The sequence below is a fragment of the Schistocerca gregaria genome, chromosome 10, assembly GCF_023897955.1.
Source record: "Schistocerca gregaria isolate iqSchGreg1 chromosome 10, iqSchGreg1.2, whole genome shotgun sequence".
NCBI classification, from domain to species: Eukaryota; Metazoa; Arthropoda; class Insecta; order Orthoptera; family Acrididae; genus Schistocerca; species Schistocerca gregaria.
Genome location: NC_064929.1, coordinates 124,810,036 through 124,831,184, shown reverse-complemented (window position 1 = coordinate 124,831,184; position 21,149 = coordinate 124,810,036). Strand labels below are relative to the sequence as shown.

Sequence of the window (21,149 nt, the reverse complement as noted above, 5' to 3'; positions counted from 1 at the left end):
ATCTCCCAAAAAAAAAAAAAAAAAAAAAAAAAGAAAAACGGACCAGACAACAGCTACTGATGTGTCTGAGACTGACATCAAACAAATTACTGAACTTCGTAAACACATAGGAGAATTAGAATACAGGAGCAAGACATTGACAGCGAAATTGAGGTATAGTGAGAAGTGATTAAAATTAAAAGTGAAAGCTTCTGTTGCGAAAATATACTGAAGAGCGAAAGAAACTGGTACACCTACCTAATATCATGTAGGGCCCCCGCGAGCACGCAGAAGTGCGACAACCCTACGTGGCATGGACTCGAGTATTGTCTGAAGTAGTGCCGGAGGGAACTGACACCATTAATCCTGCAGGGCTGCCCATAAATGCGTGGGATGGCGGACTGTTCTGAACAGCACGTTGCAAGGCATCCCAGATATGCTGAATGATGTTTACGTTTGGGGAGTTAGTTGGCCAGCGGAAGTGTTTAAACGCAGAAGAGTGTTCCTGGAGCGACTCTGAAGCAATATTGGACGTGTGGGGTGTCGCAATGTCCCGCTGAAATTGGCCAAGTTTGTCGGAATGAAAATGGACATGAATGGATGCTTACCTATGTGTCACCTGTCAAGACTTGTACCTGGACGTATCAGCGGTCCCATATCACTCCAACTGTACACATCTCCACCAACATGAACAGTTCTCTGCTGACATGGAGGGTCGATGGATTCGTGAGGTTTTCTCCATACCCGTACACGTCCGTCCGCTCGATAGAATTTGAAATGAGACTCGTCCGACCAGGAAACATGTTTCCAGGCAACAGCAGTCCAATGTTAGTAGTGACGGGCAGAGGCGAGGCATGAAGCTTTGTGTCGTGCAGTCTTCAAGGGTACCTGCGTGGGCATTTGGCTCCAAAAGCCCAATGATGTTTCGTTGAATGTTTCGCACACTCACACTTGTTGATGGCCCAACACTGAAATCTGCAGTAATTTGAGGAAGGGTTGCACTTCTATCATGTCGAGCGATTCTCTTCAGTCGTCGTTGGTCCTGTTCTTGCAGGATCTTTTTCTGACCGCAGTGAGGTCGGAGATATGATGTTTTACCGAATTCCCGAAATTCACGATACACTCGTGAAATAGTCGTACGGGAAAATTCTCAGTTCATCGCTACCTCCGAGATTCTGTGTCCCACAGCTCGTGCGCCGACTATAACACCACGTTCAAACTCACTTAAATCTCGATAACGTGCCGTTTAGCAGCAGGAACCGATCTAATAAGTGCGTTAGACACTTGTCTTATATATGGGTTACCGACCGCAATGCCGTATTCTGCCTGTTTACCTGTCTCTGTTTTTAAATACGCATACCTATACCTGTTTCTTTGGCGTTTCAGTGTAGAATATAGGAACAACAAATTGACAGAGGTGTAGTGACAAGTGCCTCAAACTTAAAGTGAAATCTTGTGTAGCGAAAATAAAACATCAGCAGAAGTGACGGACATGTACTAGTGTGAGACAGTGTTATCAGTAGCTGACATAGCAGGGAAGGGGTCTCACTGTGGATCTTCAATTGGCCATCTGACGCATCGCGCTATAAACGTGAGGGCAGGCATGTTATGTCATGTTAACTGGGGACCCAGAAACGACGGAGAGGCACCGTCCCCGCCGTAGCCGCAGTGGTCCACAACCCCACGACGACTACCGCAGTCCACTTCAACCCTCCGCCGCCCCCACACCGAACTCAGGGTTATTGTGCAGTTCGGCCCCGGTGGACTCCCAGGGAACGTCTCACACCAGACGAGTGTTGCCCCTACGTTTACGTGGTAGAGTAATGGTTGTGTACTCGTACGTGGAGAACTTGTTTGCGCAGCAATCTCCGACATAGTGTAACTGAGGCGGAACAAGTGGAACCATCCCGCATTTGCCGAGGCAGATGGAAAACCGCCTGAAAACCATCCACAGACTGGCCGGCTCTCCGGACCTCGACACAAATCCGCCAGGTGGATTCGTGCCGGGGACCAGGCGCTCCTTCCCGCCCGGTAGGCTGTGTGTTAAGCCGTCGGCACACGGGCCGTGCTGTCGAACGTTAACGTTGAGCGTGGCAAGTTCAACGTGCTGCTGAACGATCAGGAACGATGCGACTTGTGCATACGGTACGTGGGCTCCACCGTGGTATACGCGATCGCAACGCACTCCAGCGGCAGTTGAGGGATGTTTCTAGTTCGTAAATCACACTGTTTACTCAACGGGTGCGCGTAAAATTCCCACGTTAGATCTATTAAAACGCACATTTCCTCCATCGTCCGACGAAAACGAAAGTACCATGTCCAGTCAATAAGGACACAGGCATTACAAACAGCGAGGTACAAGTTGAAATACTTCTCTGCATACGATAAACATTATTTCATCATTCCCACATTTTAGTAAAACCCCAGCATCAGGCTTACTTGATCACTGTTCCTATCCAGTAGCAGAATCATTGCAACATGTGAATTATGAAGCGTAAAAGAAAAACGAGCAAAATAACTTCATACAAGTAGCGCAGGCTGTCCTGTAGATTAAGTCAATCCAACAAAGTCAAACCTCAAAAAAAGGTGAACTTATATTTACATAACATCAAATATTATAGCGTATACTTATATTAAACTAATAATAATAAAGTATCATAACCTACTAAACGAGAATGTTAGGAAAAAATTGTTTGAAGTGTTAAGACGCGAACCACCACCCCAACAAAAAGATCTTCTTAGGCAGAGACGCTAACCATTACGCTAAACCCCTAACGCCCTTGGTGAACTACATCTTATTGTGTTATCGCTTGCTAAAACCGTTAATCGTAGATAATTATGTTACTAATTGCAATTTAATTATAACAAATTGTACCAAGAACAACGCGTTTTTGGTGGATCTTCAATGTTTCACTGCCTTCAAATAGCCTACTCTCATAACACGCAGGTTACAATAATTCTTTTGCCACGAATACAATGTTCCTCATAATTTTATTGGAACGAATCACACAACTAACAACGGGTTTTCCAGAGATTCTCAATTTGCTGGTGCTCAGAAAGGGCAAATATACACATAGGCTTGAAATGAGCGCCAATATCGCCCCTCACAAATCTGTACTGAAGGGAGACGGCGTGCGTGTGACGTAGGTGGCGCTCTGCCATCTCACTGGTCAACGCTCAGAGGCACGCTCAGAATATCTGACATGCCAGATATTGCTCTGCACGTTCGGAAAGACTCCTGAAAGCCGTCGGCACATGGACCGTGCATCCGAATGTTGAGCGTTGAGCGTGCCGAGTTTCTGACGTCATTGCATGGAATAGCATGTTCGGGAGTCTTTCCGAACGTGCAGAGCAAATATCTGGCAAGTCAGATATTCTGAGCGTGCCTCTGAGCGTTGACCAATGAGAAGGCACAAAGACACCTACATCACACACACGCCGTCTCCCTTCAGTACAGAGTTGTGAGGCGCCATATTGGCGTTAATTTCAAGCCTATATGTATATAAGCCGTTTCTGAGCACCAGCAAATTGAGAATCACTGGAAAACTCGTTGTTAACTGTGTTATTCGTTCCAATAAAATAATGAGAAATATCATTTTCGTGGCAAAAGAATTACTGTAACTGTCGTATTATGAGAGTAGGCTATTTGAAGGCAGCGACACACTGAAGATCCACCCAAAACGCAGTGTTGTTCTTGGTAAATCTGTTATAATTAAAGTTCAATTAGCAATATACGATTAAGATTTTCATCAAGCAGGAATACACTATTGTTAGACATAACTTCCAAGTGGTTCGTGTAGCTTAATGGTTAGCGTCACCGTCCTCTATTGAGATGTGTGTTGGGGCGGTGGTTCGCGTTTTGCCATTACCGAATTTTTTTCCTTACATACGCGTTTTCATTGGGTTCTGGTACTTTATTATTATTTTAGTATAAGTATATAGTAAAATATTTAATGTTATGTAAATATAAGTTCATCTTTTTTTTGAGAGATGACTGTTCGATTGGCTTAATCTACAGGACAGCTACTTGTACGAGGTGCATTCAAGTTCTAAGGCCTCTGATTGTTTTTCTAATCAACTGCTCAACCCGAAATTTTTGAAACTGGCGTTACTTCTCACGTCATCGCCCTGCAGACATACACATTTTTCACAACGCTGACGCAACATGCCACATGGGCAGCCATGTGGTCGGCCATGAGCATTCGTGGCACCCACCTGGATGACACTTTTCGCATTTTCAGGTCGTCATGCAGGATTGTGTGCACAGAACCCACAGAAGTGCCAACTCTGGAGGCGATCTGTTCAACAGTCATTCAGCGATCCCCCAAAACAATTCTCTCCACTTTCTCGATCAAGTCGTCAGACCGGCTTGTGCGAGCCCGAGGTTGTTTCCGTTTGTAGACACACGATGTTGTGCCTTCATTAAACTGTCACACCCACGAACGCCCTTTCGACACATCCATAACTCCATCACCACATGTCTCCTTCAACTGTCAATGAATTTCAATTGGTTTCAAACCACGCAAATTCAGAAAACGAATGATTGAACGCTGTCTAAGTAAGGAAAACGTCGCCATTTTAAGTATTTAAAACAGTTCTCATTCTCGCCGCTGGCGGTAAAATTCCATCTGCCGTACGGTGCTGCCATCTCTGGGACGTATTGACAATGAACGCGGCCTCATTTAAAAAAAAATGCGAATGTTTCTATCTCTTTCCAGTCCGGAGAAATAAAATCAGAGGCCTTAGAACTTGAATGCACCTCGTATAAAGATATTTTGCTCCTTTTTCTTATACGCTTCGTAATTCACATGTTGCAAAGATTCTGCTACTGGGTAGGAACAGTGATCAAGTAAGACTGACCTTGGAGTTTTACTAAAATGTGGGAATGATGAAATAATGTTTATCTTATGCAGAGAAGTATTCCAAATTTGTGCCGCACTGTTTGTAATGGAACTTTTATAAACCTGTGTCCTTATTGATTGGACATGGTACTTTCCTTTTCGTGGACGATGGAGGAAATGTACGTTTTAATAGGGCAAACGCCCGTTGAGTAAACAGTGTAATTTGCGAACTAGAAACATCCCTCAACTGCCGCTGGAGCGCATTGCGATCGTGTATGCCACGTTGGGACCCACGTTCCACGTGCACAAGTCGCATAGTTTCTGAGCGTTCAGCAGCACGTTGAACTTGGCACGCTCAACGTTAACGTTCGGATGCACGGTCCGTGTGCCGACGGCTGAACGTGCTGTTCCACGCTATGACGTCAAAAACTCGGCACGTTCAACACTCAACGTTCGGATGCACGGTCCGTGTGCCGACGGCTGAACGTGTTGTTCCACGCTATGACGTCAAAAACTCGGCACGTTCAACGCTCAACGTTCGGATGCACTGTCCGTGTGCCGACAGCTTTAGACCGCACGGCCAACCGGGCGAGCTTAAAGGCAGGCATATCCCGGTTCCCAATCGACCACCACGAGGGGGGCCGCCATATTGTACAATAAGCTCACGGTACCACGCTCACACCTGCGCCCGCCATCCGAGAACACGTAATGGACTGCGTGCAATATTCCGTGTTATCCCGCACCATTAGTCGGAGATTCAGCGGCAGTCGGACTGGGGAATTACCGTTCCATGTGTAGGATGTCAACGCCACAACCGAAACAGCTGAGTCTGGTGTGGCTGCGTGACGGGGAAAAACGTACTACTGACGAATGGTGTCTCATCGTGTTCTGCACTACACCGTATCATCACCTATGGCGAGAATGGTGGTGGCCGCAGGAGAGGCCTCATTCTTCTTATGTTTTGGAAAGGCTGGTTCGTTGATTTTTGAGGGAGGGGATCAAACAGAAGTCCACATCAACATCCATACTCCGCAAGCCACCTGACGGTGGGAGGCGGAGGGTGCCTTGTGTACCTCTATCGGTTCTCCCTTCTATTCCAGTTTCCTATTGTTCGTCGAAAGAAAGATTGTCGGTAAGACTCTGTGTGGGCTCTAATCTCTCTAACTTTATCCTCATGGTCTCTTCGCGAGATATACTTAGGAGGAAGCAATATACTGCTTGACTCCTCGGTGAAGGTATGTTCTCGAAACTTTAACAAAAGCCCGTTCCGAGCTACTGAGCGTCTCTCCTGCAGTCTTCCACTGGAGTTTATCTATCATCTCCGTAACGTTTTCGCGATTACTGAATGATCCTGTAACGAAGCGTGCTGCTCTCCGTTGGATCTTCTCTATCTCTTCTATCGACCCTGTCTGGTATGGATCCCACACCGGTGAGCAGTATTCAAGCAGTGGGCGGACAAGCGTACTGGATTGCATTTACTTAGGATTCTTCCGATGAATCTCAGTCTGGTATCTGCTTTACCGAGGATCAACTTTATATCATCATACCATTTTAAAACACTGCCAGATAATTTATGGAATTAACTGCTTCCAGTTGCTGACCTGCTATTTTGTAGCTAAATGATAAGGGATCTGTCTTTCTATGTATTCGCAGCACATTACACTTGTCTACATTGAGATTCAATTGCCATCCCCTGCATCATGCGTCAATTCGCTGCAGATCCTCCTGCATTTCAGTACAATTTTCCGTCGGTCCCATCGGGTTAGGGAAGGATGGGGAAGGACGTCGGCCGTGCCCTTTCAAAGGAACCATCCAAGCTTTCGTCTGGAGTGACTTAGGGAAATCACGGGAAACCTAAATCAGGATGGCTGGACGCGTGTTTGAACCATAGTCCTCTCGAATGCGAGTCCAGTGTGCTAACCACTGCGCCACCTCGCTCGGCTTTTGGAGAGGCACCCCAGTGTTACCACGATGGTTTGGTAACGAAATTCGGAGGATGCTAATGCAGCAGAGGCTGCTGCGCTCTGGGTTCAAAAGGGAACGCACAAATGACGGCAAGCAAAGTTTAGTACAGATTCTTGCGTCTGTGAAAATATCTATGAGCGAAGCATACAACAACTACCACTATCATATCGTATCAAAAGATCTGGCAGAGAACCAGAGAGAATTCTGGTCTCTCGTAAAATCGCTAAGCGGGTCTAGGGTTTCCATTCATCCCTTGTTTACCAGTCTGGTGTGCAAAACGAAAGCCGAAGTTCTAAACATCACATTCAAGAAATTGTTCACATATGCGGTCCGTATAAACATACTGTTGTTTGAGCATCTGATAGACATACACTACTGGCCATTACAATTTCTGCACAACGAAGATGACCTGCTACAGACGCGAAATTTAACCGACAGGAAGAACATGCTGTGATATGCAAATGCTTAGCACTCCAGAGCATCCACACAAGGTTTGCGCCGGTGCCGACACCTACAACGTGCTGACATGAGGAAAGTTTCCAACCGATTTCTCATACAGAAACAGCAGTTGCGTAGTGAAACGTTGTAGTGATGCCTCGTCTAAGTAGGAGAAATGCGTACCATCACGTTTCCGACTTTGATAAAGGTCTGATTGTAGTGTATCGCGACTGCGGTTTATCGTATCGCGACATCGCTGCTCGCGTTGGTCCAGATCCAATGACTGTTAGCAGAATATGGAATCGGTGTGTTCAGGAGGTTAGTACGGACCGCCGTGCTGGATCCAAACGGCCTCGTATCACTAGCAGTCGAAATGACAGCATCTTCTCCGCATGGCTGTAACGGATCGTGCAGCCACGTCTCGATCCCTGAGTCAACAGTTGGAGACGTTTGCAAGACAACAACCATCTGCACGAACAGTTCGACGGCGGTTGCAGCAGTATGGACTATCAGCTCGGAGACCGTGGCCGCGATTACCCTGAATCACAGACAGGAGCACCTGCGATGGTGTACTCAACGACGAACCTGGGTGCACGAATGGCAAAACGTCATTTTTCGGATGAATCCAGGTTCTGTTTACAGCATCATGATGGTCGCATCCGTGAGTCGAAACAAGGCCCTGGGAGTAGACAATATTCCATTAGAACTACTGACGGACTTGGGAGAGCCAGTCCTGAAAAACTCTACCATCTGATGAGCAAAATGCATGAGACACGGGTTGACAGGTGTTAAATTACCGAACTATCAGTTTAATAAGTCACAGCTGCAACATGCTAACGCGAATTCTTTACAGACGAATGGAAACTCTGGTTTAAGCTGACCTCGGGGAAGATCAGTTTGGATTCCGTAGAAATATTGGAACACGTGAGGCAATACTGACCCTACGACTTATCTTAGAAGCTAGTAAAGGTGTTTTGCTATTTGGGGAGCAAAATAAATGATGATGGTCGAAATAGAGAGGATATAAAATGTAGACTGGCAATGGCAAGGAAAGCGTTTCGGAAGAAGAGAAATTTGTTAACATAGAGTATAAATTTAAGAGCCATTAAGTCGTTTCTGAAAGTATTTGTATGGAGTGTAGCCATGTATGGAAGTGAAACATGGGCGATTAATACACTCCTGGAAATGGAAAAAAGAACACATTGACACCGATGTGTCAGACCCACCATACTTGCTCCGGACACTGCGAGAGGGCTGTACAAGCAATCATCACACGCACGGCACAGCGGACACACCAGGAACCGCGGTGTTGGCTGTCGAATGGCGCTAGCTGCGCAACATTTGTGCACCGCCGCCGTCAGTGTCAGCCAGTTTGCCGTGGCATACGGAGCTCCATCGCAGTCTTTAACACTGGTAGCATGCCGCGACAGCGTGGACGTGAACCGTATGTGCAGATGACGGACTTTGAGCGAGGGCGTATAGTGGGCATACGGGAGGCCGGGTGGACGTACCGCCGAATTGCTCCACACGTGGGGCGTGAGGTCTCCACAGTACATCGTTGTTGTCGCCAGTGGTCGGCGGAAGGTGCACGTGCCCGTCGACCTGGGACCGGACCGCAGCGACGCACAGATGCACGCCAAGATCGTAGGATCCTACGCAGTGCCGTAGGGGACCACACCGCCACTTCCCAGCAAATTAGGGACACTGTTGCTCCTGGGGTATCGGCGAGGACCATTCGCAAACGTCTCCATGAAGCTGGGCTACGGTCCCGCACACCGTTAGGCCGTCTTCCGCTCACGCCCCAACATCGTGCAGCCCGCCTACAGTGGTGTCGCGACAGGCGTGAATGGAGGGACGAATGGAGACGTGTCGTCTTCAGCGATGAGAGTCGCTTCTGCCTTGGTGCCAATGATGGTCGTATGCGTGTTTGGCGCCGTGCAGGTGAGCGCCACAATCAGGACTGCATACGACCGAGACACACAGGGCCAACACCCGGCATCATGGTGTGGGGAGCGATCTCCTACACTAGCCGTACACCTATGGTGATCGTCGAGGGGACACTGAATAGTGCACGGTACATCCAAACCGTCATCGAACCCATCGTTCTACCATTCCTAGACCGGCAAGGGAACTTGCTGTTCCAACAGGACAATGCACGTCCGCATGTATCCCGTGCCACCCAACGTGCTCTAGAAGGTGTAAGTCAACTACCCTGGCCAGCAAGATCTCCGGATCTGTCCCCCATTGAGCATGTTTGGGACTGGATAAAACGTCGTCTCACGCGGTCTGCACGTCCAGCACGAACGCTGGTCCAACTGAGGCGCCAGGTGGAAATGGCATGGCAAGCCGTTCCACAGGACTACATCCAGCATGTCTACGATCGTCTCCATGGGAGAATAGCAGCCTGCATTGCTGCGAAAGGTGGATATACACTGTACTAGTGCCGACATTGTGTATGCTCTGTTGCCTGTGTCTATGTGCCTGTGGTTCTGTCAGTGTGATCATGTGATGTATCTGACCCCAGGAATGTGTCAATGAAGTTTCCCCTTCCTGGGACAATGAATTCACGGTGTTCTTATTTCGATTTCCAGGAGTGTAGTTTGGACAAGAAGAGAATAGAAGCTTTCGAAATGTGGTGCTACAGAAGAATGCTGAAGATTAGATCGGTAGATCACATAACTAATGAGGAAGTATTGATTAAATTGGGGAGGAGTTTGTGACACAACTTGACGAGAAGAAGGGATTGTTTGGTAGGACATCAAGGGATCACCAATTTAGTAATGGAAGGCAGTGTGGAGGATAAAAATCGTAGAGGGAGACCAAGAGATGAATACACTAAGAAGATTCAGAAGGATGTAGGTTGCAGTAGGTACTGGGAGATGAAGAATCTTGCACAGGGTAGAGTAGCATGGAGAGGTGCATCAAACCAGTCTCAGGACTGAAGACAACAACAACAACAACAACAACAACAACAAGTATCTGACAAACCAGTGTGGAGCTGTATCATTATAACTGGAGCATTTTGTCAGTATAACGAAGAGACTGATGTGGAGTTATATTCCTGGGACATCTGAGAATCTGAAGAAGAGAGGTAGGAACTGTGAAAACTGGTCGTGAAATAAACAACTGCACATCAAGCGAACTTGGCTTCTAATACCACAAATTACATCATCAGATCGGCGCAACAATACATGTAAATGGTATAGTATATGTTCATCTAACATTGAATTTCTGGACTAGAATTAGTGCTTTATTTCTATAGTTTGCATTGACATGTTGTATTTATAGACTGTGGTTTTTTTTGTTAATCATGTAGAACGCTAAAAATATTTGATTGGTACTATATAAAGCAGAAAATTAAGCATAACAGTGAGTTACTTACTCGATGCGTTTTTTTTCGGGCCGTGTTTGTATAAAATGACACAGTGGAAAAATTAAGATAGACGTGGTGTCACATAAAAATTTACCGTCCAAAAGTTATTATCTCAGCAGTCATTTACGGGTACATAAATGGGAGTTTAGGAACGAATTTCATTATTTTAAGAACGCGGTGTTATAATTAATGCCCGCATCTCATGGTCAGGCGGTAGCGTTCTCGCTTCCCACGCCCGGGTTCCCGGGTTCGATTCCCGGCGGGGTCAGGGATTTTCTCTGCCTCGTGATGGCTGGGTGTTGTGTGCTGTCCTTAGGTTAGTTAGGTTTAAGTAGTTCTAAGTTCTAGGGGACTGATGACCACAGCAGTTGAGTCCCATAGTGCTCAGAGCCATTTGAACCATTTTTATAATTAATAACAAAATTACTTTAGGTGCGCCGAATTCCCACATCTTCCCCTACTGCTACTGAAATATTTCCCGTGGCACTAACTCAATTTATGATATAATTACAGACGAGCTATGCTTTTACATTGATAAGCGTTCACGTGTTGAACTTTAAGTCTTGCTGATCACGTACCGGCTGAAATGACTTTTCGACAGTTTTGCTGCGATTCGCAGCGCTGATTTTGCGGGCTCTTGTATGTAGCCAATCGCCAATTTCTTGTGGTGTCCCGAAAATCATGCGCAGCAAGACTGTGTGCCTGCTGGCCGCTGGTTTTCCTTACGCAGAAAGTAGTGCAGTGGTGTACTCACCATATCTGCAGTTTTATCGGCGTTCCGTCTAGGTTGATGATTTTCTGTTTGAAGTCCAGACCTGGAAACAGGATAGAGAACTAAAATTAGTGGATCTGTAACTGTCAATTAAATTAGTTTAGGCTTTTACGGAATGATAAAACTAAGTTATTTTTTTTAACATACACGCTACTGGCAATTAAAATTGCTACACCAGAAAGAAATGCAGATGATAAACGGGTATTCATTGGACAAATATATTATACTACAACTGACATGTGATTACATTTTAACACGATTTGGGTGCATAGATCCTGAGAAATCAGTACCCAGAACAACCACCTTTGGCCGTAATAACGGCCTTGATACGCCTGGGCATTGAGTCAAACAGAGCTTGGATGGCGTGTACAGGTACAGCTGCCGATGCAGCTTCAACCCGGTACCGCAGTTCATCAACAGTAGTGACTGGCGTATTGTCACTAGCCAGTTGCTCGGCCACCATTGACCAGACGTTTTCAATTGGTGTGAGATCTGGAGAATGTGCTGGCCAGGGCAGCAGTCGAACATTTTCTGTGTGCAGAAAGGCCCGTACAGGACTTGCAACTTGCGGTCGTGCATTATCCTGCTGAAATGTAGGGTTTTGCAGGGATCGAATGAAGGGTAGAGCCACGGGTCGTAACACATCTGAAATGTAACGTCCACTGTTCAAAGTGCCGTCAATGCGAACAAGAGGTGACCGAGACGTGTAACCAGTGGCACCCCATACCATCACAACCGGTGATGCGCCAGTATGGCGATGATGAATACACTCTTCCAATGTGCGTTCACCGTGATGTCGCCAAACACGGATGTGACCATCATGATGCGGTAAACAAAATCTGGATTCATCCGAAAAATATACGTTTTGCTATTCGTGCACCCAGGTTCATCGTCGAGTACACCATCGCAGGCGCTCCTGTCTGTGATGCATCGTTAAGGGTAACCGCATCCACGGTCTCCGAGCTGATAGTCCATGCTGCTGCAAAAGTCGTCGAACTGTTCGTGCAGATTGTTGTTGTCTTGCGAACGTCCCCATCTGTTGACTCAGGGATCGAGACGTGGCTGCACGATCCGTTACAGCCATGCGGATAAGATGCCTGTCATTCGACTGGTTGTGATACGAGGCCGTTGGGATCCAGCACGGCGTTGCGTATTACACTCCTGAACCTTCCGATTCCATATTCTGCTAACAGTCATTGGATCTCGACCAACGCGAACAGCAATGTCGCGATACGATAAACAGCAATCGCGATAGGCTACAATCCGACCTTTATCAAAGTCGGAAACGTGACGGTACGCATTTCTCCTCCTTACACGAGGCATCACAACAACGCTTTACCAGGTAACGCTGGTAATCTGCTGTTTATGTATGAGATATCTGTTGGAAACTTTCCTCAAGTCAGCACGTTGTAGGTGTCGGCACCGGCGCCAACCTTGTGTGAATGCTCTGAAAAGCTAATCATTTGCATATCACAACATCTTCTTCCTGTCTGTTATATTTCTCTGCTGTAGCACGTCTTCTTCGTGGTGTAGCAATTTTAATGACCAGTAGTGTAGTAGTTGCCGTAAAGTAACGAAATGTTACGACAGCGTGCAACTACACTCCTGGAAATTGAAATAAGAACACCGTGAATTCATTGTCCCAGGAAGGGGAAACTTTATTGACACATTCCTGGGGTCAGATACATCACATGATCACACTGACAGAACCACAGGCACATAGACACAGGCAACAGAGCATACACAGTGTCGGCACTAGTACAGTGTATATCCACCTTTCGCAGCAATGCAGGCTGCTATTCTCCCATGGAGACGATCGTAGCAGATGCTGGATGTAGTCCTGCGGAACGGCTTGCCATGCCATTTCCACCTGGCGCCTCAGTTGGACCAGCGTTCGTGCTGGACGTGCAGACCGCGTGAGACGACGCTTCATCCAGTCCCAAACATGCTCAATGGGGCACAGATCCGGAGATCTTGCTGGCCAGAGTAGTTGACTTACACCTTCTAGAGCACGTTCGGTGGCACGGGATACATGCGGACGTGCATTGTCCTGTTGGAACAGCAAGTTCCCTTGCCGGTCTAGGAATGGTAGAACGATGGGTTCGATGACGGTTTGGATGTACCGTGCACTATTCAGTGTCCCCTCGACGATCACCATAGGTGTACGGCTAGTGTAGGAGATCGCTCCCCACACCATGATGCCGGGTGTTGGCCCTGTGTGCCTCGGTCGTATGCAGACCTGATTGTGGCGCTCACCTGCACGGCGCCAAACACGCATACGACCACCATTGGCACCATGGCAGAAGCGACTGTCATCGCTGAAGACGACACGTCTCCATTCGTCCCTCCATTCACGTTTGTTGCGACATCACTGGAGGCGGGCTGCACGATGTTGGGGCGTGACAGGAAGACGGCCTAGCGGTGTGCGGGACCGTAGCCCAGCTTCATGGAGACGTTTGCGAATGGTCCTCGCCGATACCCCAGGAGCAACAGTGTCCCTAATTTGCTGGGAAGTGGCGGTGTGGTCCCCTACGGCACTGCGTAGGATCCTACGGTCTTGGCGTGCATCTGTGCGTCGCTGCGGTCCGGTCCCAGGTCGACGGGCACGTGCACCTTCCGCCGACCACTGACGACAACATCGATGTACTGTGGAGACCTCACGCCCCACTTGTTGAGCAATTCGGCGGTACGTCCACCCGGCCTCCCGCATGCCCACTATACGCCCTCGCTCAAAGTCCGTCATCTGCACATACGGTTCACGTCCACGCTGTCGCGGCATGCTACCAGTGTTAAAGACTGCGATGGAGCTCCGTATGCCACGGCAAACTGGCTGACACTGACGGCGGCGGTGCACAAATGCTGCGCAGCTAGCGCCATTCGACGGCCAACACCGCGGTTCCTGGTGTGTCCGCTGTGCCGTGCGTGTGATCATTGCTTGTACAGCCCTCTCGCAGTGTCCGCAGCAAGTATGGTGGGTCTGACACATCGGTGTCAATGTGTTCTTTTTTCCATTTCCAGGAGTGTAGAAATGTTTGCCACCACATGACAAATAGGCCTATTACTGAACGAGAGTATATCATCTGACATAGGCTGAATAGGGAAAGCGTTCGAGATAAAGGAGGATAGATGCTGCGCATCAACGTAACAGAGGTAAATTTCATCAAACCCCGGTGTGGCCACACTTACAATGGAAACTCGTAAACATAGATTTAGTCTAAGATGGTCCGGTGGATAACCCGTCAACAACTGAACACGGACAAGCATGGGAACAGGTAGATGTATTGAACTGTATAAAAAAAAGCAAAATAAAAACATTTAGCGGTCCAAGGTTATCAAGTGTAACATAGAGCGCACTGGAAAAACTCTTAGTTGGACGACCCAGACTCAAAACCATTTCATTCCATTTACCTTTTTTTTTTTTTTTCAAGGAAATTGTGAACTTCCGTGTATTCAATGAATTGTCCGTTCTCTTTCTGTAGTCCAGGCAGTTGTCATGCTATGCAATGGTTACAGAATATGAGGTGTGTGACGTTGCTGTCGCAAATGAAAGTGATTAATAGTGAGAGCAGGCAAGGTATAACACAGACGTCCCACACAAATGAAACAACAAATAAGCGGGAGTGAAATATGTTACAACAAAGGAACTCAAGAGTGAAAACTTCCAAAACGGAACGCAAGTTTTAAGAGGTTAATAACATATATTTTGACAACACAGAGAAACTGTGTGATTGCGAAACTGTTGCGTTAATTTTTTACAGCTTATGTGACAAACTATTATGTTTTCATTATTTCCTAGCCGGCCGGAGTGGCCGTGCGGTTCTAGGCGCTACAATCTGGAACCGAGCGACCGCTACGGTCGCAGGTTCGAATCTTGCTTCGGGCGTGGATGCGTGTGATGTCCTTAGGTTACTTAGGTTTAATCAGTTCTATGTTCTAGGCGACTGATGACCTCAGAGGTTAAGTCGCATAGTGCTCAGAGCCATTTGAACAATTATTTCCTAGGGAGTGATCATATGTACATTCTTAAGGACACCTGCCCGGTTACGTATCTCCGTGTTTGAATATGCATGCCTATACCAGTTTCTTTGGCACTTCAGTGTCGTAATTTTTTTTTTTGTATTTAAAAAAAAAGTAACGAAAGCTTTATAATTTCATTGAATATGTCAATATTTCATATTTCCATGCTAAGCATGAACCATGGACCTTGCCGTTGGTGGAGAGGCTTGGGTGCCTCAGCGATACAGATGGCCGTACCGTAGGTGCAACCACAACGGAGGGGTGTTTGTCGAGAGGCCAGACAAACGTGTGGTTCCTGAAGAGGGGCAGCAGCCTTTTCAGTAGTTGCAGGGGCAACAGTCTAAATGATTAGCTGATCTGGCCTTGTAACACTAACCAAAACGGCCTTGCTGTGCTGGTACTGCGGACGGCTGAAAGCAAGGGGAAACTACAGCCGTAATTTTTCCCGAGGGCATGCAGCTTTACTGTATGGTTAGATGATGATGGCGTCATCTTGAGTAAAACATTCCGGAGGTAAAATAGTCCCCCATTCGGATCTCCGGGCGGGGGCTACTCAAGAGGACGTCGTTATCATGGGAAAGAAAACTGGCATTCTACGGATCCGAGCGTGGAATGTCAGATTCATTAATCGGGCAGGTAGGTTAGAAAATTTAAAAAGGGAAATGGATAGGTTAAAGTTAGATATAGTGGGAATTGGTGAAGTTCGGTAGCAGGAGGTACAAGACATTTGGTCATGTGAATACAGGATTATAAACACAAAATCAAATAGGGGTAATGCAGGAGTTGGTTTAATAATGAATAAAAAAAAATAGGAGTGCGGGTAAGCTACTACAAACAGCATAGTGAACGCATTATTGTGGCCAAGATAGACACGAAGCCCACGTCTACTACAGTAGTATAAGTTTATATGCCAACTAGCTCTGCAGATGACGAAGAAATTGATGAAATGTATGATGAGATAAAAGAAATTATTCAGGTAGTGAAGGGAGACGAAAATTTAATAGTCATGGGTGACTGGAATTCGAGTGTAGGAAAAGGGAGAGAAGGATCCATACTAGGTGAATATGGATTGGGGCAAAGAAATGAAAGAGGAAGTCGCCTGGTAGAATTCTGCACAGAGCACAACTTAGTCATAGCTAACACTTGGTTCAAGAATCATAAAAGAAGGTTGTATACATGGAAGAATCCTGGAGATACTAAAAGGTATCAGATAGATTATATAATGGTAAGACAGAGATTTACGAACCAGCTTTTAAATTCTAAGACATTTCCAGGGACAGATGTGGACTCTGACCCCAATCTATTGGTTATGAACTGTAAATTAAAACTGAAGAAACTGCAAAAAGGTGGTAATTTAAGGAGATGGGACCTGGATAAACTGAAAGAACCAGAGGTTGTACAGAGTTTCAGGGAGAGCATAAGGGGTCAATTGACAGGAATAGGGGAAAGAAATACAGTAGAAGAAGAATGGGTAGCTTTGAGGGGAGAAACAGTGAAGGTAGCAGAGGATCAAGTAGGTACAAAGATGAGGGCTAGTAGAATTCCTTGAGTAACAGAAGAAATATTGAATTTAAATGATGAAAGGAGAAAATATAAACATGCAGTGAATGAAGCAGGCAAAAAGGAATACAGATATATGAGACAGGCGAAATACCCCCAGGCTTCAAGAAGAATATAATAATTCCAATCCCAAAGAAAGCAGGTGTTTACAGATGTGAAAATTACCAAACTATCAGTTTAATAAGTCACAGCTGCAAAATACTAACTCGAATTCTTTACAGACGAATAGAAAAACTGGTAGAAGCCGACCTCGGGGGGATCAGTTTGGATTCCGTAGAAATGTTGGAACACGTGAGGCAATACTGACCTTACGATTTATCTTAGAAGATAGATTAAGGAAAGGCACACCTACGTTTCTAGCATTTGTAGACTTAGAGAAAGCTTTTGACTATGTTGACCGGAACATTCTCTTTGAAATTCTAAAGGTGGCAGGGGTAAAATACAGGGAGCGAAAGGCTATTTACTATTTGTACAGAAACCAGATGGCAGTTCAGTTATAAGAGTCGAGGGGCATGAAAGGGAAGCAGTGATTGGGAAGGGAGTGAGACAGGGTTGTAGCCTCTCCCCGCTGTTATTCAATCTGTATATTGAGCAAGAAGTAAAGGAAAGAAAAGAAAACTTAGGAGTAGATATTAAAATCCATGAAAAAGAAATAAAAACTTCGAGGTTCGCCGACAGCACTGTAATTCTGTCAGAGACAGCAAAGGACTTGGAAGAGCAGTTGAACGGAATGGACAGTGTCTTGAAAGGAGGATATAAGATGAACATCAACAAAAGCAAAATGAAGATAGTGGAATATAGTCGAATTAAGTCGGGTGAAGCTGAGGGAGTGAGATTAGGAAATGAGAGACTTAAAGTAGTAAAGGAGTATTGCTGGTCGAAGTAGAGAGGATATAAAATGTAGACTGGCAATGACAAGAAAAGCGTTTCTGAAGAAGAAAAATTTGTTTACATCGAGTATAGATTTAAGTGCCAGGAAGTCTTTTCTGAAAGTATTTGTATGGAGTGTAGCCATGTACGGAAGTGAAACGTGGACGATAAATAGTTTGAACAAGAACAGAATAGGGGCTTTCGAAATGCGGTGCTACAGAAGAGTGCTGGAGATTAGATGGGTAGACCATATAACTAATGAGAGGGTATTGAATAGAACTGGGGAGAAGAGGAGTTTGTGGCACAACTTGACAAGAAGAAGGGACCGGTTGGTAGGACATGTTCTAGGGCATCAAGGGATCACCAATTCAGTGTTTCAGGGCAGTGTGGAAGGTAAAAATCGTAGAGGGAGATCAAGAGATGAATACACTAAGTAGATTCAGAAGGATGTAGGCTGCAGTAGGTACTGGGAGATGAAAAAGCTTGCACAGGATTAGCATGGAGAGCTGCATCAAACCAGCCTCAGGACTGAAGACCACAACAACAACAACAACAACAGCAACATGCTAAGCATTTTTCAAACAGTAGTCTTTAACAGTCAGTATATTGCGACACAGAGGTTCTCAGTACTGTCACTGTGATCTCTTGTGGCCAGTAGTATAGACGTTGCGCCGACATTTTGACAGAAGGCAGGAAATGAGTGAGTGAGTCACGTGTTGGCTGTATAACTAAGTGGTCTGAAATAGCTTGAAGAGAACGGAGAAAAAGACACTGAATTTGATGAGTTTAGGAGCATGATTTGGTAAAGTGTAATTTGACAAGTGATTTGATGTAATGTTGTTGATCCACTGCTTGCTTTTGTATAGTTACTGTACTGCTTTCCCTGGGGAGAACAATATTTATTCATATAGAAATACGCAAGGAGCAATGAATTCAGGCTTTCATGACTCTTGAGAGACGCATGGAAAAGTGCACAGAAAAAACGTTAATTATTCAACGTAATTGTATTTACAAACAGTATCGATTTACTACGTGTATTATTTCTTGTTGTACGTTAGAAACACTAGTAGCTGTGTAACAGTCAATGATTTTATGCAATTGCTTACTATGTCTTGATTTTTCATGAGGATAGATGTGAGAGTCATTATAAGTGTACTTAGTTGCATTTCTGTTAAATATATGTGTTTACTTGGTCTTAAAACTTCAATTTACGGGTGATAATGTCTGAAATATATGAAAAAACTTTAATTACATACAAACTACGTCGTGCACACACTTTATTCAACATATAAACGTCACTACAGATATTCGGATTTAGGTTACAACATGTTCGATATGCGTGCCGTCCTGCTTTTGAGGTTGTTCTGTATACATTATCTTTAATATAGCCCCAGAAAAAAAAGAGTCGCTTGCGTTCAGGTCTGCAGAATATGGCGGCCAATCGAGGACCATGCCAGTGATCTCCGGGTACCCCAGAGCCAGAATGCGGTCCCCAAAGTGCTCCTCCAGGACATCAGACACTCTTCTGCTTCGATGGGGTCAAGCTCCGTCTTTCATGAATCACATCTTGCCGAAATCAGGGTCACATTGGATTAAGGGGATGAAATCATCTTCCAAAACCTTCACACGCCAGTTGGTAGCCACCGATCGTTCCGTGACTGGACATTTCACACCACACAGTCACCTGTTGAGGGTGAAGAGACTTCTCGATCGCGAAATGCGGATTCTCAGTCCCCCAAATGCGCCAATTTTGCTTGTTGAAGAACCCATCCAAATGAAAGAGGGCTTCATTGCTAAACCAAACCATGCATGCACATACTGATTCCCAATTTGTCCCGAGGCCAACCATACAGTTTGAAAGCGCTAATGCAAACCGTTCAGTAGTTACGATCAGCTTATTTCATACAGTTCAATACTTACCCTGTATGTACCCCTAGCATCCCTACATGTTAGAAAACAAATGGCTTATTTTTTGAGAATGTCAGAACGCTCAATACAGCGCGAGCCTATGATTGATTACTGTCGGCCATTCGCACAGCCACAGCATTTTATTTCAATATTGCCAATATTAAACGGCACAGAACCGCGGAAATAACTCACAAAATTTGCATTTTAATTATATCATTTAACTTCAGTGTCATTTTAATTTATTTGCAAGAGCTATATTTTATCTCAGCTAAGTAAATTCACAGAAATTAACTTACTCCAAAATGATGAGTGATAAATATGCCACACAATAATATTTCTCTACGCGGACCCATGACATTAAAGCACTATTAATTTCAATGAAATTACAATGCAAAAAGAACGTGAGATATTTTGTTAACATACGAGCTAGTACCGTCTTTCACATCGCTCTTTACGTGTTTCACATTACACTTATTAAACCTTCAAATAACATTTCCATATCAAAAAGACTGTCTAATTTGCCCGTGATAAGCTATGTTGCCGCTTTAGTGTGTGTGTGTGTGTGTGTGTGTGTGTGTGTGTGTGTGTGTGTGTGTGTGTGTGGCGGCATTAGATGTGGAATTACACGTATATGTGCTTACAAATCATAGAGTTTAATCAACTGCACATGTAATCATCATTAAAGCTCACCACTTTACGTACAGAACAGAACACACGAACATACATATTAAAAACAAAACATTATGATGTGGTTGAATAACGGAAGCTTTCACAGGAATTTTTCCTTTATTAGTTTGGGTTCGTTAATATCATGGTTCCGATACTGAATGAAGTTATCTGTTGGTATGGCTTGCACTCGGTTCGAACAGCACTGAATTACCATTCCCGCAGGTTGTCGTTGTTGTGGTCTTCAGTCCTGAGACTGATTTGATGCAGTTCTCCACGCTACTCTATCCTGTGCAAGCTTCTTCATCTCCCAGTACTTAATGCAACCTACATCCTTCTGAATCTGCCTAGTGTATTCATCTCTTGGTCTCCCTCTACGATTTTTACCCTCCACGTGGCCCTCCAGTACTAAATTGGTGATCCCTTGATGCCTCAGAACATGTCCTAACAACCGGTCTCTTATTCTAGTCAAGTGTGACACAAACTGCTCTTCTCCCCAATTCTATTCAATACCTCCTCATTAGTTATGTGATCTACCCATCTAATCTTCAGCATTCTTCTGTAGCACCACATTTCGAAAGCTTCTATTCTCTTCTTGTCTAAGCTATTTATCGTTCACGTTTCACTTTCATACATGCCTACACTCCATACAAATACTTTCAGAAACGACTTCCTGACATTTAAATCTATACTCGATGTTAACAAATTTTTCTTCTTTAGAAACGTATTCCTTGCCACTGCCAGTCTACATTTTATATCC

The 21,149-nt window shown here is 45.3% G+C and overlaps 1 protein-coding gene across 1 annotated transcript in view; it reads right to left on the bottom strand.

Annotated features, from left to right (window-relative positions):
- The window catches only part of LOC126293431 (ras-related protein Rab-8A), a 246,654-nt gene that overhangs the window by 132,572 nt on the left and 92,933 nt on the right, over positions 1–21,149 (bottom strand). Inside the window, exon 2 of the mRNA XM_049986656.1 lies at positions 11,351–11,411. Within this exon, the coding sequence (XP_049842613.1) occupies positions 11,351–11,411 (61 nt within the window). The remainder of the gene's footprint in view (positions 1–11,350; positions 11,412–21,149) is intronic.